At 38.3% G+C, this 18,296-nt stretch overlaps 1 protein-coding gene across 2 annotated transcripts in view; it reads left to right on the forward strand.

Moving 5' to 3' along the window:
- Nucleotides 1-18,296, forward strand: part of LOC150085535 (F-box only protein 8-like) — an 86,210-nt gene that overhangs the window by 18,428 nt on the left and 49,486 nt on the right. The window contains exons 3-4 of one of the 2 annotated variants that reach the window (XM_090373316.1): nucleotides 10,824-10,939; nucleotides 15,922-16,051. In XM_090373316.1, the coding sequence (XP_090229442.1) occupies nucleotides 10,824-10,939; nucleotides 15,922-16,051 (246 nt within the window). The remainder of the gene's footprint in view (nucleotides 1-10,823; nucleotides 10,940-15,921; nucleotides 16,052-18,296) is intronic. The other variant, XM_090373317.1, reaches the window with a different exon arrangement.

Raw genomic sequence — 18,296 nt, forward strand, 5'->3', positions numbered from 1 at the left:
GCGCAGATCATAACAACCTAAAGATCTCCCCAGAGAAAACCAGTTCGATCCTACTAAAAGGTACCCTTGATCTGAGAAGACCACCCCAAATCAAGGTCAATGGTGTTACAGTCAAACTAAAAACAGAGCTTAAATGTCTAGGTTTGATCTTAGACAAAAACCTTTCCTTCATCCCTCATCTAGATCAACTGAGGATTAAGATCAGGAAGTATGCTGCCCAAGTCTCAAGAGTTGCCCGGAAGGACTGGGGCTTGAATATGAGAATGCTCTCCCTCTTCTATAAGGCAGTCTTCATCCCGGTTATCGCTTATGCCTCTGGAGTCTAGTACAAGAAGGCCAATACAGTTGTAAACAGATCGTGCTTAGGAACTATCCAGCGCTCTATTCTCCTGCTGTCCTCGCGTGCCTGTCACACTGTCAGTACCCATATGCTCCAGGTCTTCACTGGATCTCTTCCACTGGACCTGGAGATTTTGTCATGGGCTGCTCTACCAATTAGCCAAAGGAAGAACAGTTACCTGTGCCGGTTTCACTACTGACCCAGCAAATAATAGAAACACTGAAAAGAAGAGACTTAATGAACATGAACATCTAACAGACACCTGGCAAGAAAGATGGCAGACTTCAAGTAAAGGTGCTGTCTCCAAAAGATTCCTCCCGGATGTCAGGGCCTCTCACCCCCTCACACCTGACTGGTTTTCACCGGGACTCTATGATACTTACCTCCTCACTGGACGTGGCTCCTTCCAGAAAAAACTACATGACTTCGGAATTTCAGACTCATCCCGCCGCTGCTGTTCACCTTGCCCACAGCTGTGAAATCTACGAGGACTTCAGGAGGATTCTAATAACGAAAATACGCTTCATCTACCAAAACCAAGAACACCTCACCCTACAGAATGAAGAAACTTATCAAACCCTGACTCAATTTGCAATGGGCCTATTTACCAGGCAGAAAGCTCTACCACCACCATAGTATTTGAATCAATAGGTCAAAACAACCATGGCTGCCAATTGTTGCTGCACATCGCTGAGTCATGGATACTAATGCCTTGGACCAACGTACACAAGACTTGACCAACAAACCATCCGGAGTACAGAACCCAACTTGCTCCCTCACATCTCGAGTAGTCAACTGGTCTCCCCACTTGTTTGTGACAATACTAGTGGTGCAATCAAAGACAGAGTCCTCACATACCTTGACAAATTCCTCATCACTGACTCCTGGACTAACTTCTCCCCACCGGACATGATACATCTCATCAAGAAGAGACCTAACATCGGTCCCTGGACTTGACCACCCTATCTTGGACTCCCAGTTTTGACCTCCCCACTATTTGCTATCATGGAATACTGGACCAGCCTTCAGTCTGTTGTTGTTGTTATTTGATTTTTAGGAGCATTAGCAACTAAGGCCATATTGCTCCGGGGATATGCGGTGGTCATTTCCTAACCTTTCCGCATCCTCCGTATTTGGTAGTCATGGGCTCGAACCCCTGATCAAGAAGCGTGTGCTACGCACTGCTGCTCCTGTCCACCTGGCTTCTGAGGCGCCCCTTCAGTCTGGATGCGACACAGACTCACCAAATGGAGTCCCAATGACGACACTAGACCTTCTCAAACACGATCCATCCACCATAGCAGCACTCAAGCTGCCGGATCTCCACCAAGTTGCCGGCTCCTACTGACTAGCTGTGCTAGCCATACCTACCCTGCACTTGCAGGGTATCTCTCGTTTTTTTTTTCTTTTTCTTTTTTTTGTGGTTTTCAAACACACTTCCCCACACACACACACACACCCCACTCCGCCAGCCCATTCTTTCCTCTGGTCAGGCATTGGGTATGCCACACTGTCAGCAGGTGCCTTTTTACCCCCTCCCCCCATTTTCTCTTACACAATGCTTTCCCCTATCTTGGGGGTGGTTTTTCGTCCAACCGCCACCCCACTCATCCTTCTGGTGAGGCACTGGGCATGCCACACTGTCAGCAGGGGCCATCTTCCCTGTCAGCCCCTTCCTTTTGTTTCCTACCCTTCAGCCTTCTGCCTTCCTCCCTTACTTTTCTCTTACACAACGGGTTTTTTTTTTTTTTTTTTATATATATGTATGTATATACAGGGTGATTCACTACCAGTGTGACAAACTTGCAGGAGGTGTAGGGGACACAAAGACGAATCAGAATCACATACCATTGCAGGGTCCGAAATGCCTTCGTCATGCGGTAGAGGATGTTAAACAGGAGGTTGCGTGAACAGCAATCCCGCTGGAAGTCTGCATTTCCGAACCGTTTCTGTTGAAGAAACCAAGTAGCAAAAGTCCTCTGGAGTGGATAATCCGTAGGTTCCAATGATTGGATGCGTTGCTGAACTCATAATGAACTCATTTGGTTTGTTAACAGTATCCTCCATACAGTGGATTGGGAAATACCCAATCGATGGGCCTATCGCTCGAGTAGTCCTACTCGGATTGCCTTCTGCAAGACGTAGGACATTCTCCTTATTGTTTGGCGTCCTCGTCGTTTGCTCTCGATTCATGATACCTCTCGTGAAACAACCAGTCTCGAGTAACCTTCTGTGCACACATGCGAAAATCGTATGATGAGGAGCACGCCTGTGCGGGACACATTCCTGGTACAAGTGCAGAGCGGAGCGCCCGTTACAGTCCGCAGCTCCATACGCGAGGTGCATGTCGGCTCAACGTTTGAATACTCGTCCATCCTACTGCCTCGGGAACTGGTTCGCAAATGCTGACTTTCAGCGGGATCGCTGTTCATGCGACCTCCCATTCAACGTCCTCTACCGCATGACGAAGGCATTTTGGACCCTGCAATGCTATGTGATTCCGATTCATCTTTGTGTCCCCTACACCTCCTGCAAGTTTGTCGCACTGGTAGTGAATCACCCTGTATATATAGGTCAGCCTCCCCGTGGCACGGTGTGGTAACGTCGGGTCTCACTAGGGGCTTGACGGCTAATAGACCGTAGGAACAAAGGGCACAACACATGACCCCCACACACCTTCAAATCTCTGGCCCGATACAATGTACACCCGCAGAGATGGGAGAAATCCCAGGAGCCGTTAGACACTAACATACCTTACACCCTAATAAATAGTGGAAGCAGAGACAACATTTTGGGAACAGGCTTTATGATTGAGAAGGACACTAAAGCACGAATCATGAGTTAGTGTAATTAATGAAAGGATTATAGGGGCCTTTTTTAACACATTTGTGATCAGTATACATAATTTGACAGAAGATGCAGAGGATGAAGCAAAGGATGCCTTCTATGAAGCACTGGGGAGGACATTAGATGAGGCCCCAAAACACGATATTAAACTTATCCTTGGTGATTTCAGTGGCAAAGTTGGGAGAGAAGTAGTACATATACCAGCTATAGGAAGAAACAGCTAACATGAAACCAGTAATGCAAGAGGGAAAGGCTTGAGCATTAGTAGCACAAATTCCCCACATAAGAATATCCACCAGGAAACTTGGATTTCACCTGATAGTATCACAATATTTCTTGTCATGGAGAGGATAAAAATGCAGGACCAGGTTGGGCCTATTCTTGATAATTATATGCATGTGCTGAAATTCATGAATTTAAAATTAGTAGTATTCCTAGCATACAGTTATTGAAACTTGCAGTATTTATGCTTTATGATAGGGTATCAGTCATTGTGCTCTCTAGCTTCACATTGTGGAACAGTCTGACTGGCATGTAATTGTTTAAATGTTTTTTTTTTTTTTTTTTTAAATTGACATTATATTTATTGTCTGTCAAAGATAATAAGGAAGATAATATTCAAAAATCCCAAGTGAAAAAAACAGTCATAAAAAAAAGAAATTTTCACAATGGTGCTCATAATAGATTGAAAATAAAGCTGGCATCAAAATCAAACAATTTTGAATTTTGTTGTTGATTTTTTATGGTTACAAATAAATTTTTACCACATTAAGTGTGTGCAGGAGATACAAAAAAAAAAAAAAAAAAAACTGGTGCAACCACCTATGAGACGATGATCATTCTGGGCGTCCATCATCGAGCACCACCCGAGAAAATGCCACAAAAGTTCGAACTGCGATCCATGAAAACTCAGGCAAACCATCCACAACATTTGTGGCATTGTCAGACTATCGTACTGCATGTGTCAGCAGATTTTGTCAGACGAGTTGAACATGAGAAGGATTGCAGCCAAGTTCGTGCCATGGCTACTGAGTGAGGATGAAAAGCAGCATCGCATAGAAGTTAGCAGAGATTTTCAAGAACGGGCCAGGAGTGATCAAAACTTCCTTTCTACAGTCATCACTGGTGACGAGAGTTGGGTATATGGATATGACCCAGAAACCAAGCAACAATCATCCCAGTGGAAGAGCCCATCTTCCCCCCCGACCAAAGAAAGCCTGACAAGTGGGGAGCAATGTGAAGTCCATGCCGATCTGTTTTTTTGAACATTGACGGGATTATCCATAAGAAATTCTTCCCTCCTGGCCAGACCATCGATGCAAAGTTCTACTGCGACGTCCTGAGGCAGTTAAGGAAAGCTGTCAGGAGGAAACGTCCAGAGAAGTGATACACAAAGAACTAGACCTCCATCATTGCAATGTGCTGCCCCACACAGCTCTCGCTGCGGCACAGTTTTTGGCATCCAACAACGTGACAATCCTTCCCCCCCCCCGCACAACTTCTTCCTCTTCCCAAGAATGAGAATGTCCAAACAGAATTGCAGTGGGTGTGCTGAACGCTATAACGAAGAAGGACTTTCAGAGAAGCGACACACAAAGAACTAGGTCCTTCGTCGTGACAACGCACTGGCCCACATATCTCTCGCTGTGGTGCAGTTTTTGGCATCCAACAACATGACAGTCATCCCTCACTCCACCCCTTTATTCACCAGACTTAGCCCCCTGCAACATCCTCTCCCCAAGAATGAAAATCAAGCTGAAGGGTCGAAGATTTGACAGCATAGAGGATATCCAAACAGAATTGCAGAGGGGGGGGGGGTACTGACCACTAGGATGGACTTCCAGGACTCATTCAAATCATGGGAGAAGCGCTGGGATTGGTGTTTATGCTCTCAGGGGGACTACTTCGAAGGTGACAGTGCCAAATAAGACCCAGGTGAAGTCTAATTTATTTTATAAATACATTTTGGGAACTTTTGGGTAGCACCTCGTACATACATGTAGATATGCACACACACAAGCACTGTATATGATAAACAATGATGTGAAAATAAAATTTCAAATTCCAACAATTTAAGTGAGTAAAATATATTCATAGTTTGAAATGTTTTCCTATAAAGTGGGAGTAGAGATTTCTACCTCCACTCCCAGCAATCAAAATCTCTTGTTCTCTTTTGTCTGCATTACTTTTGGTGATGTCAAAGAAATAAATCTAGGTTTTTCGAGTCTTTAGGGCATGTGTAAAAAAAGCAGCCCTGGTGGTATAGATGTAGAAACAAAGAATATCACATGCTTTTATATAGTTAAGAGTAGAATAAATATTTCACTAAACCAAATATATGAACATGACTTATGATAATACTTACTATGATTTCTTGTCCAAAAACCAGAAAAATCCTAAAATCCCAATCTCTTAAATCTTCAGATTTCTGGAAATTTGTATTATACATGTTTATTTAATAATTTTAAGTTGCATAATATAGAAGATGAATATACAATATAGAAGATACATAGAATATAGATGATACAGTGAGTCCTCGTATAACACGTGTTTACACTACACAAATTCGATCATACGCGATTTATGAATAGGGGAACGATATTGTATATAACACAAACCGAATTCGCTTATGCACAATTTGCCTTTGTGTTTACAAGAAATGGCAGTTGAACGCGGAATCGCCCCAACTGAACGCAACACAATAGGAATGAAGAGAAGGTTCTGAAAATGTATTTGTTTTTTTATATCAGTGAAGGGGAAACACATTTCACCATAATAACGTAAAAACCCACACAATTCTAGCTATCGGTATTATCGCAAATGCAATTAGATCGAGTTTACTACCAGTTTATAACAGATTCCACTAGCAGGAACACAACTGGAAATTGTTTTTATTGTTTTATGGTAGTAACCCCCAGAAATGTGCTTTAATAAAATGTGAGCTAGTGAGGTGTTCATAGTGTGTCTCTGCCTTTACGGTGTTGTTTATTCAGTTGCTACACACACGCAGCTTTGTTTATGTGTATCAAGCATGCCTCCTCATTTTGTAATTGTGCTTTATTCCCTAAAAATGAGTAAAATACCTAAAAGGTGTGAAAAGGAAGCGTCCTGGTGAAGACACTACAGATTTAGAGAGAAAAAGAAAAGCAATATCGATAAACATAGGCAGACTGGGTCAAAAATTCTTACACGGGAAAATTTGTAGTGGCCTCATACTAGCATTTATGGCCAAAATCACACCGGCCTCTAGCCCACCAGGGTTTCCCCGGTAAGGCCGGAGGCTGGTGTGATTTTGGTGTGATAAACTATTACAAAACATGGACTGATATTATGTTGGGAGGTATGTGCAGTAAAGTGAAAACCATTAATTTATTATTAGTTAATCAATTACTAATTAGTTGGTAACAAGATAATTAGTTATTTACTTTAAACTTCTATTAACTAGAAAAGAAAAAATTTTGATTAATTTAAGAAATAAAATTCTAACATGGCCGAAATGTAACACACCACCTACATTAACTCATTTAAAATTCAGATAGCCATATATCTGCATCCTTTCAGAATAAGACATGTTTATATGAACTCTTTTTGTTTCCTGAAAGTATGGCCCATGTGTTGTGACACCCTGTGCATGCGATTAATAAATACATAAAGCCATAAATGTAAATACATTTTGGGTAGTGTACTAAGACATTGTCATTTCAATATGCAGTAAATTCAAGAAGAAAACTGCAGCATTACACATCTGAAATTGTGAAATCCTTCAAGTGTTGCCTTGAAAGATTTCACAACCTTGCACTTCTGAATAAGTAAAACTTCCCAAATAGAGAAGACTATTGTGCAGAGAATAATTAACCCCCAGACAGCACCTTTTTGGCAATATTTGTTCCCTCTTCAGTGGGGGGGGTAGGTTATATTTTGGTTGATTTATATTTATTTGGGAAGTGTTACTTATATGAAAGTGCAAGTCTAAGCAGCTTGTGAAGGACTTCACAATATGAGATGTTATATTAATGATGCTTAGTGCACTACCCAATATGCATTAGTAGATAAATGTAACTAATTATCTAGTAGATAAATGTAACTAATTATCTAGTAGATAAATGTAACTAATTATCTAGTAGATAAATGTAACTAAGTAAATAAATGTAACAAGTACAGGTCAATGTTGAAAAAAGTTGCAAGTTAGGGTTAAATTTAAAGTGTCTTCAATTCTGCCCAGACACAATAGGAGGGAGTATATGATGAGAACTTTGTCAATGAGTTTGACCCTGGAGAGATTGTGCGAGGATCATGGGATAGAATTTATCTCAGCGTGGTGTGTGCTTGTTAACAGGAGAGATTGTTCCTACAGGGATGGGATACCCTTAAATAGAAAGGGTGCAAGAATATTTGCCGATGCTATCGAGACAGTGTTAGGTGGGACAGAAAACTGCTAGCTTGGGGGGGGATTCACAGACTAATATATTAATAGTAGCCACAGGCAGAGGTGAACGTGATTCTTGCACTGCTTCTGTTGGAATTAGCAGCAGCCTGGAAAGTGAGGTACTGGGCATTTTAAAGACTGCTGGGAGTCATCATGGAACAAATAAATACATGGGTTGTGTTAGGGTGACTAAGAGTAAGAACAGATGCATGTATACTTGCATGTACGCTAATTATAAGAGTGTAGTAAATAAATTTGATGAATTTGATGTGCTGGTGATGACATCAAAGGCTGTTCTTGGGATATCAGATACAGTGTCACACAGAGATAAGGAATTTAGAATTAGAATTTGGGGAGTACAATGTGTACAGACAGGATAGAAGGGGAGGAGGGGTGATGCTGTTAGTTAAGAAACATAAAATCTAAGCAAGTGCATCCACTTGACCTGGATAGACAGTGCAGTGTTAAGTCAGTTTGGTGTGACATAAGCACTGGAGAAAACCAAGTTAAGAGTAGGGGTGTGTTATAGGCCTAATGACTCTGATGAGAACAACAAACAACTGTACAGAGAAATAGTGGGCCAGTAAATCAAATTGTCTTATAATGGGGGATTTTAACTTCCAGATATAGACTGGAACTTGTGGATTGGTCACTCACACACTAGCAAGGCTTTTGTGGATTTATTGGATAATTGTTTTCTACAGCAGCATGTTCGAAAGGCAACCAGAGGGACTAATACCCTTGATCTGATTATCAGATTATTCATGCATTATCTGCATGAATAATCACTGCTGAATCTGCAGATAAATGAACCAATAGGTGGCAGTGATCACAGTGTACTGATGTGGGATTTACTTAAAAATGAAATTACCATCAGAGGTAAAGGGGAGGGTTTTTGCTTTTGTAAAGGTGACTACAGTGGTCTCAGATTTTTTTTATAAATTCTATACAGTGGGACTAACTGATGTTATCAACAGCAAATTCTAAATGGGAAGCATTAAAGGAATTAATCTTGGAAGCTACTAGGCTTTTCATACCAACTAAGAAATACTGTTCAAGCTTTAGGCATAAATGGATGTCAGATGAAGTAATGCGACTTGTGGCAGAGAAGAAAAATGCATGGGATGCATATAAATTATCAGAAGCCACAGATGCCTATGGTAGCTATAAGACAGTCTGTAATCAAATCACAAATGGCGTTAGGCAATCAAAGGCATATTACAAGAAATCTTTAGCAAAGGATGCATAGAAAAACAGTAAAGATAGTTTTACTTATGTAAACTCTAGAAGGAAGGGGATGAATCAGATTGGTCAACCTGACAAGGGGAAGTCTTGTCTGACAAATTTTATTAGATACTATGATGTGGTCACAAAGGAACTGGATGCAAAAAATAATTTTGATATCATATACTTGGTTTTTAGGAAAGCTTTTCATACTATTGCACATGGAAGACCACCATACAAATTGGAGCAGTATGGCATTAAGGGAAAGTTGCTACAATGGATAAAGGGGCAGTTGAGTGGGAGAAGACAGAGAATGGTAATCAATGGACACTGCTCTTTTTGGACTAATGTTATTAATGGAGTCCCCCCATGGTTTGGTGTTGTGCGTATTGTTGTTTTCTGTATTTATCAATGATATTGATGAAGGTATATCAGGCCTAATCTCTAAGTTTGCAGACAACGTGAAGGTTAGCAGGGTTGTTAATGACAATAATGATAGTACCTGATATACCTTCATCAATGATATTGATGAAGGTATATCAGGCCTAATGTCTAAGTTTGCAGACAATGTGAAGGTTAGCAGATATGTTAATGACAGTAATGATAGTACACTACTACAACAGTAACTGGAAAAGTTGAGCCGATGGGCTGAGAGCTGCCAAATGAAGTTTAAAATTGACCAATGTAAAGTATATACTGCATATGGATACCCATATGCAATGTACTGCATATGGGTAGCAATAATCCCCGAGTAACGCTCCAATTTGGTTGTACTACACTCGGGGTAGTGGAAAATGAAAAGGACCTGGAGTAATTGTGCAGTCAGATATGAAGTTTTCTAAGCAGTGCTGACAGGCTGCAAGAGTATCCATAGTGACTTGTCAATAATATACAGGAATTTTGCTATCAGGGATAAGGAGGTGATTGCCTCCTTGTATAAGGCAGTGGTCAGGCCACACCTTGAGTACTGCATATGGATCTGGAGGCCTCATTTTAGAAAGGATGTAGAGCTGCTAGAATGAGTACAGAGAAGGACAACAAGACTGGTGAGGAGGAAAAGGGTGCTCTTACCAAGAAAGGCTTAGATTCTGCAAATTGCAGTGTCTGGAGACTATGCACCTGCAAGGTGATCTGATTGAGGTGTACAAGGCCTTGAATGGGTTGAGCAGGCCCAATGCTGATAGGATTCTTCCACTTGCTCAGATTACAAACCTGAGGAGGCATAAACTGAAATTGAGGAAAGACAATAGACAATTGTAGAATAGATGTGCGTAAATTTGCCTTTAGCCAGTGGGTGGTTGATAGTTGAAACAGACTTCCATCTGTTGTAATGTGTAGGTCATTGGAGTTCAACAACTTAAATAAGTTCAAGGCAGGACTAGACAAACATTTGTCTAGTATATAAGCTTGCTTCTTGCATCATATGTTTCTATTAATGCTAAATGTGACAAATGTAATTTCCTTAAAGTGCATTCTGCAGGAATTCTTGTGAAAAGTCAGTCACACCAGGGCACCTCCATAGCCAGGTGGGAAGGAGCAGCAGTGCGTAGCACACGCTTCTTGATTAGACCGGGGTTTGAGCCCATCACCACCAAATACGGAGGATGTGGAAAGGTCAGGGAATGACCACCGCATATCCCGGAGCAATATGGCCTTAGTTGCTAATGCTCCTAAAAACCAAATAACAAAAAAACAGTCACACTAGTTAGTTTCTAGATTATAATATTAATTTTATTATTTTTTTTTTTTTATTTTTTGAACCTTCTGTTCTCCATTTTAAAATTTTTAACCACTTTGGAAGCATCCTGCTTTATTCTGATAGTACTTATCTAAGTGATTGAAATTTCTCTGAGAAACCTATTATCTCCCTCTGTTTTGTTTTTTTTTTTTTTTTTTTTATTAGATTAAGGTTTCTTAATGTGCATATATTTGTGTGGGTAGGCGAGTTTATTTATTTTTATTATTTTATTTATTTATTATTTACAGTTTTTTTTTGTTGTTGAAGAATGGCTTTTTAAATGGCTGCCGAACAGCAGGAATGGGTCCAGTGCTGAGGAAGCTCAAAGAAGGAGAAGCTAGACATGGAAGTCATCATCCAGTAGGTAAGTTTAAATTGTCAATGTAATTTAAATTTCAAGGTCATGGATATATAAATAAAATTCAATTGCTGAAATATTTCCCTTGCTAGCAAAAAACATGCTCAGCAGTTGCAGTTGTCAGGTTATGACATTTTACAGTTTAAATTCTCCAAATATGTAATTGAATGCATACTTTATCTCATTAAAGCTTCATTATTTTGATGGGGGCCTGCTTTGTGATAGCAGTCACAACTATACACATTAGGCACTCAATATTTTGTCACCTATTATCACAGAAAAGAAATAACATCCTCTTTGAATTAACAGTACTGCTTTCATTTTGTTTTCTTTTAGCCATAAGAAATGTATAAATTGTTATGATACTTAGCTATGCCACATGAGAACTGACAGATAAATAGTTTAAAAACTGCATAATTACACTGACTAGAATTTAAACCTTTTTTTTTTTTTTTTTCTCATGATAAGATATTTTATCCATATGTATTTCTTAGTGTTGAATACAAAAATGAGGGATGTTTGAAAAGCTTGTGGCCTGAATATGAAAGATTTATTTGAGGAGTCCATACACTTTTGTCACCGATGCTGCAATGCATTGATTCCAGCTGCAAAGAAAGTTTCCTCTTTGGCCTTCAGGAATGCATCCATCGCAACAATGATGTCACTGTCTGTGGGGAAATAGGTACAAGTCTAATGGTGCTATGTCTAGTGAATATGGAGGATGATCCAAAATTTCAAAGCTACACGTGGGCAGTGCAGCCATGGCAATAACAGCCATTTGAGCAGACATGTTGTCCTGCATGTTGACGATAGCAGTAAACAACGGATCCGTTAGACAGCAATGTAATTAATTAAAAGGTACTAAAATTTTATAACCATTTAAAAGAAAGTGGAGAATCTTCTATTTACCCGGAATTTGTTGCCAGTAAAGGTTGGTTTGAGCGATTTAAAAACCACTTTTCATTTCATAACATAAGAATTCAAGGAGAAAGTGCATTGGCTGATAATGAAGATGCCAAGACAACTCTGCTGATTTATTTAAAGAATGGTTTCTAAATTGTTTTGTGCCAGCTGTGGAAATCCATTTAAAGCAGAAAAATCTAGGTGGTTGTTGTTATTTGGTTTTTAAGGAGCATTAGCATCTAAGGCCATATTGCTCCTGGGATATGCAGTGGTCATTTCCTGACCTTTCCGCATCCTCCATATTTGGTGGTTACGGGCTCGAACCCCGGTCTAATCAAGAAGCATGTGCTACGCACTGCTGCTCCTGCCCACCTGGCTACGGTGGTGCCGAAAAATCTAGGTTTCCAAGTTTATTACTATTGGATTATTACTCCAGGCCATCCAAAAGATTTAAGCCATCCAAACATTGAAGTAATATTCCTACCACCTAATACAACTTCTTTGATTCTGAATAAATTGGAAATGATGGGGGCATGGAAACATTTTTCAATTGTGAATATATCGGAATCATAGCTTTATCACACAAAGAAGAAAAATCATCAACATTAAATGCATGTTGGAAAAATGTATGGCCAGAGTCAGTTCATTCAGGAAATATGTGAACCAGCAGAAAACAGAATCAGTGCGATAGTAGAACTTGCCAAGTAAGTAAGAGGGGAAGGTTTTGATGATATGACTACTAAAGATGTTCACGGATTACTGGTAGAAAAAGAGGCCGGTGAAGCAGATTTGGTGGAAGTGGCATCGGAAATAAACCAAATCAATTCAGAGGATCATAGGGCAGATTAAAATTCCAAATTTTACAGTAAAAAGCATACGGAAAACATAAACTAGCCAAGCAATTAGAATCTTATTTTTTGAATGCAGATCCTTCTACCAAAAGGAGCAAAGTTCAAAAGGGAGTTTCAAAAATGTTACCTCCATAACATAAGAATTCCATACCGTGAAATTTAAAAAGATCTATTAAGCAAAAGCAAACAAATTCGGGTTACTGATTTTTTTAAAGAGAGCAGAAGATACACGAAATCTAGATGCTGCAGAAGAAAGTTCAGAAGGTGAAGATATTCTGCAACAGAGAAAATGTTCTTGTTTGATCTTGCTTAGCCACAATGAAGAGGAAATTAAATTAAATGAACGTACATTATCTGACATATGTATCACAGTTTGTAAGCCATTTGTTCGGTTATTACTATTTTTAATAAAAATTGTTTCCAATAGTTATAAAAAAAAAAAAAAAAGGTGTATTTTTGTTATCTTTTGGAACGTAACCCTCCTTTGGTTCTTAGTCCCGTATAACACAGTTTAACAGATTTTTCTTAATCCATCTATTAAAATTAAAATGTGTGTATTTTTGGATGAGGGGGGCTGATGAGGGGAAAATGCATTTTTTAAAGGGGTCAGCATGTAAAAAAGATTGGGAACTCCTGACTTATATCATTCAAACATACTGGTACAACTTAACGTTTCAACTGGTACAACTTTTTGGAGATTTTCCCAGTTGAAAAAAAATTTGATGTTCTTTCATTGCTCCATTGCAAAATTGTGACAATCTCTGTACAACCTCCAACCATTTGTTGGAGGAAGTTTTAACCAAAACATACTACTTCAGTTTATTTTCAAAACTCATTGAACATGACTACAGAGCACCAGTCCAGGAACTTTATTGCCACACCTCATATGTTCAGATTTTATGCACATTGCCTAATTAAAAGTAGTGCAGCAAGTTTAATTGGATGATTCTGGAGACTAATAATGTCAGAGGCTGAAAAAACAAGGTTTACTTTGTAACTTAGCTGGTCAATTAAATAACTGTTTGCCTGTTTACACCTTTCTCCTTTCACAATAAAATGTGGTATGTATTATATGAAGCAGAATTTATTAGTCCCAAAAGCTGTGGCAGATTGCTCCAGGTGTCTGTTTTAATCAACCACTTCTCTGCACTTTTGTTTTTGTCAACTTTAGGCTTGTCTTGATGACAGCATCAGTAATTTCTTCTGTAGTCATTGTTATGGGAGCATCCCTGTTAGTCTAAAGTTAAGTCCATTGTTGAAAATTTTTTCACTGCATTGTATCATTAACACAATCCACTAATTCAATTTCTTGATGGTTGCTTTAGCCTGCTTGCTTTTTTGAGATTAAAAACTTCAGAATTCTCATATTCATCATCCAACTTATTTTCAAATGTTGCTAGAGACTATAGCTTTATGAAATTCTCAGTTTTTCCTTAATAGTTTCTAAATTTCACATGAAGTCACATTGGTAAAACATTTTCAGATTCTGCATTACTCCTACTAGTCTTCTGGCTGTATTAGACCCATCACATTTACAGTTAGAAAGCACAAAAATATATTGCCGTTAACAAGTTCATTTCAAGAGAGAGGCACAGTAGCAAAGTACAACTTCACTGTCTTCTGGCATTCCTTTTTTATTTGGGTGTCCTTTGCCACTGGAACAAATACATAATGAAATCCCCAAACACAGATTTTTGCATTCGTCTGTACTCCTCTATCAGGCAACATAGCAACAATCCCCAAGGCAGAATGTACAGATCCCAGTGTTACTATGTGATGCAGAGGAAGATAACTTATCCTTTTAAAACATCTTTGTTTTGTGTATTTTCCAATCACAGTGAATTTTACCTTATGCATACATGTGATAAGCATCTTAAATGATTATCACAAGCATTTAATTAATGTTTATCAAAGAAACATTAATTAAATGCTTTTTTATTGTGCTTAAATCTGGTAACACTAGTTTTGTTATCTCCAACTACTGTCAAGTTTGGAATACATTGCCACAGTAAGCCAATTTTATCAGCATTATAAAATTTATCTGCAGTCAGCTCATTTTCAGTAAAAAAATTTTTCTAAATTACTTGCAGAACTTCTCAGTAGATTCTGTATTGGCAGATTTCTGTGTTGAGCATTCCAGTCCCACACAGAATCTTGAAAAATGTTCATTCAAGGCGCCCAAAGCCCAGTGAACATTGCTTTCTGATTTAAATGCTCTCCGTTTTCCTCATTGCATCTGATATAGGTGACACTTCTGCCCTATAAGTTTAGGAGTGTGAAGCATAACATTTTTCTAAGACTCCACAGGAAAATAAAAAAAAAAAAAATAGTCCATAAACTTATTGTGATGGGATTTTGTCATAGAATGTAGAAAAGCTGATATTAAATTCTTTCATAAGTACATAGTGATTTGCACCTTTTGTACATTTTTCTATCTGTGTCAAAACCATGCATTTACACTTTGGTCATTGACTATAAGACATTTTCAATACCTGCAGAGGATGGGCCTCAGATTCTCAGATAAATACTGCACACAAATTCAAAAACAAATTACAATCACATGGGAAAGAGTGTGGCTCCATTGGACATCACTTCCTCTATAGTAATTTAATTTACTGAATTTATTTTACATTGTATACAACATTAATGTTGTATAGAATGAAAATTAAATTCAGTGTTAATACTTCATATGAAAATCATGGAACTTTTTGAAATCGTAGCAGATAATTTGTGATCTAACAAACCTTCCCATGCCATAAATTAATTATAGTAACTTTGAAGTGTTTTAAGTTTAGTGAAAATCTTCACCTCACATACCATAATTCAGTGAAAATAAGAACATATGTATACATTTCTTACTGAATGCCATTGGGCTTCTTTTTTTATCAAATTACTAATATTGTAGGCCGTTTTTTTTTTTTTTTTTTTCTTTGAAAATGTATGGTAGTTTTCAGGCACAGTATGAATTGTTTATTAAATTGAACTAAGCTTTTTTTTTTTCTTTCTTTTTTTTTTTAATGGGTTATAATCTAGTTATTTTTATAGAACTATTGCCATTGCATGAAGTTTCTGGATTTTGGGATGCCAGATAAAAAGAGCTTTTATTGGAAATATATAATGGAAGTATATAATTTTTGCTGAATTTTTCTGTAATGAAATAGTATCAACACAAACTTTGTTTTGTATGTTATATATAAGTTTGCATATTTTGTTTGTTTATTTATTTTTAATTAGGTTTTCCCGATTTAGCTACTTGGCCACCTGAGCTAAGCTTAACAGTACTTTCACATTTAAATGCCACAGATTTATGCTTGGCATCTTGTGTGTGGAGGGAGTTAGCACAGGATGTAGTTCTGTGGCAGAGGTAATATAGTTTACATTCTTAGTTGTATAATGTATTAATTAATTATATAATATAAAGTACTATTGATATAGAAAAGATTTTTTTTTTTTTAATCATTATACAGAATAATCCAAAAATGAAACCATCCAAACAAAAGAAATTGCACATACTGGAACTCCCCGGCTTACGTTAAGGGTTGCGTTCCGCAGAACGCTATATAGTCAGATTTTACATAAATTGGAATCCCCCCCCCCCCCCCCCGCTTGTGCAGCACTCAACTGTGCTCGCTGAATTGATTGAATCAGAAAAACTGTTCAACGAACATGTAAATAGAATTATTTATTGTATTTATTCAATTTTTTATCTTGTGCACAGGAAAAATTACAAAAGTGGGCAATTTAAAAAAATTGCAAAATTATAAAATTACAAAAAAAGAGAAGAGACAGACATAATGTCGGTAAGTTTTACCTCTCGAGCATCGTTGCCAGAATCAACGTCTTCAGCTGATAAGTACGCCGCTGCGGAGATTGAGGGCTGTGGAGATTTAGAAGGGGTCGGTCGCCAACCTTACGAAAGAACATATTAATGGATGACTCGACGGTGGCTTTTTTCTTTGCATCGTAGATTTCTTTGTAGCAAGCATGTCATTCAGCCCTCTGTTAACTTTTAAAAATCATTCTCTTTCAGGATCCAGCTTCTCAAACCTTGCCGTTGCCAATGCAATTTCACAAAATGCCATTGCTATCTCTCTGGTGATGAAGTGTCTCGGCTCCTCGTTTGGTTCTTCTTGAGCTTCGTCAGCATTTTCTTCTTTCACTATCGCTGCTTGCAAGTCAATAAGTTCTTCGTTAGATAATTCCTTCTCTTCTTCCTCTATTAACTCCTCCACGTCTTTGGCACCAACCTCTTACTGAAGGGTAGCACCCTTTACAATCTTATCTGTGACCTCTTCATATGATTTGTCTTTTTCAAATCCTTCAAAGCCTTTTTACGTACCATGAGGATATTTTCTTTCATGCGCCATTTAAACAACGTTTTTAGTAATTTCCACCCAGGTTTAAGATGGCATGGTAAATAATGTAAGATTTCCAAAAGTCTCTTAACGTAAAATTTTTCTCATCGTCTACTGCACACAATGCCTGAATAAATGTGCGTAAATAATATGCTTTTAAATTCGAAATAACACCTTGATCCATAAGTTCAATGAGTGAAGTCGTGCCAAACACGACTTCACTCATCCACCTTCAATCATAGTAGAAATATGACTCTCGAGTTTTAACTGAAATCATCTAGATGCGTAGGATGTCCAGGAGCATTATCTAATAGAAGCAAAATCTTAGAGGAACATCGTTGTCTTTACAATATTTTGCATTGAAAAATATTGTAAAGAAATATTGGAATGAAGCAGCATTTAAACCAATCCTCAAAGACAGATATTGTTATCCATGCTCTCTGGTTCGATTGGAAATGTACAGGTAGGGTGGCATTTATTGATGCCCTTAAATGCACAATGATTTCCAGAATGGTACACAAGCAGTGGTTTTAATCTGTAATCTCCCGCTGCATTAGTCCCAAACAAGAGCATGACCCTATCTTTTGATGCCTTGAAACTTGGTATTGTATTTTTCTCTTCGGCAATGTGTGTTCGATCCAGCATTTTTTTTTTTTTTTTTTTTTTTCCAATACAGAGCAGTCTCATCAATGTTAAAAATTTTCTGCATTGAATAGTCGCCTTCATCAATTTTTTCCAACACTCACAAAATTTCTCTGCAGCTGCAGAATCAGCACTGGAGACTTCACTGCATACTTTAACATTGTGGAAACCAGCATGATGCTTAAACCTATTAAACCACCCGTTGCTTGCCATGAACTTGGGTTGGGGTTTGCCATACTTATCCTTAATATCTTTATATATACTTGCTACTTTTGCTTGAATGGTCATTAGACTCAGGGGCACTTGCTTCTGAATCTGATTTTCCATCCATATTATTAATAGCTTTCCCACCTTCGATATAGCATCTGAACGCTGTTTTGTGATTACTGTTGATCTTAAATGAGTTGATCCTTTAACATGTTCTTTTATATGCGCACTGTTCCTTAAAATAGTATTCACTGTTGAAGCAGCGAGACCTAATTCCGTGCAATAGATGACAAACTTTGTTCTGCTTGGTACTTCTTAATTAATCATCTTCATTTCTAAATCAATTTTGTTTCATTTCCTCGCACTACAACCACTTGTACTTTTCATTGGTTGCTTTCCCTTCAT

Source organism: Mastigoproctus giganteus, chromosome 5 (genome assembly GCF_048544385.1).
Source record: "Mastigoproctus giganteus isolate SK-2022 chromosome 5, ASM4854438v1, whole genome shotgun sequence".
NCBI classification, from domain to species: Eukaryota; Metazoa; Arthropoda; class Arachnida; order Uropygi; family Thelyphonidae; genus Mastigoproctus; species Mastigoproctus giganteus.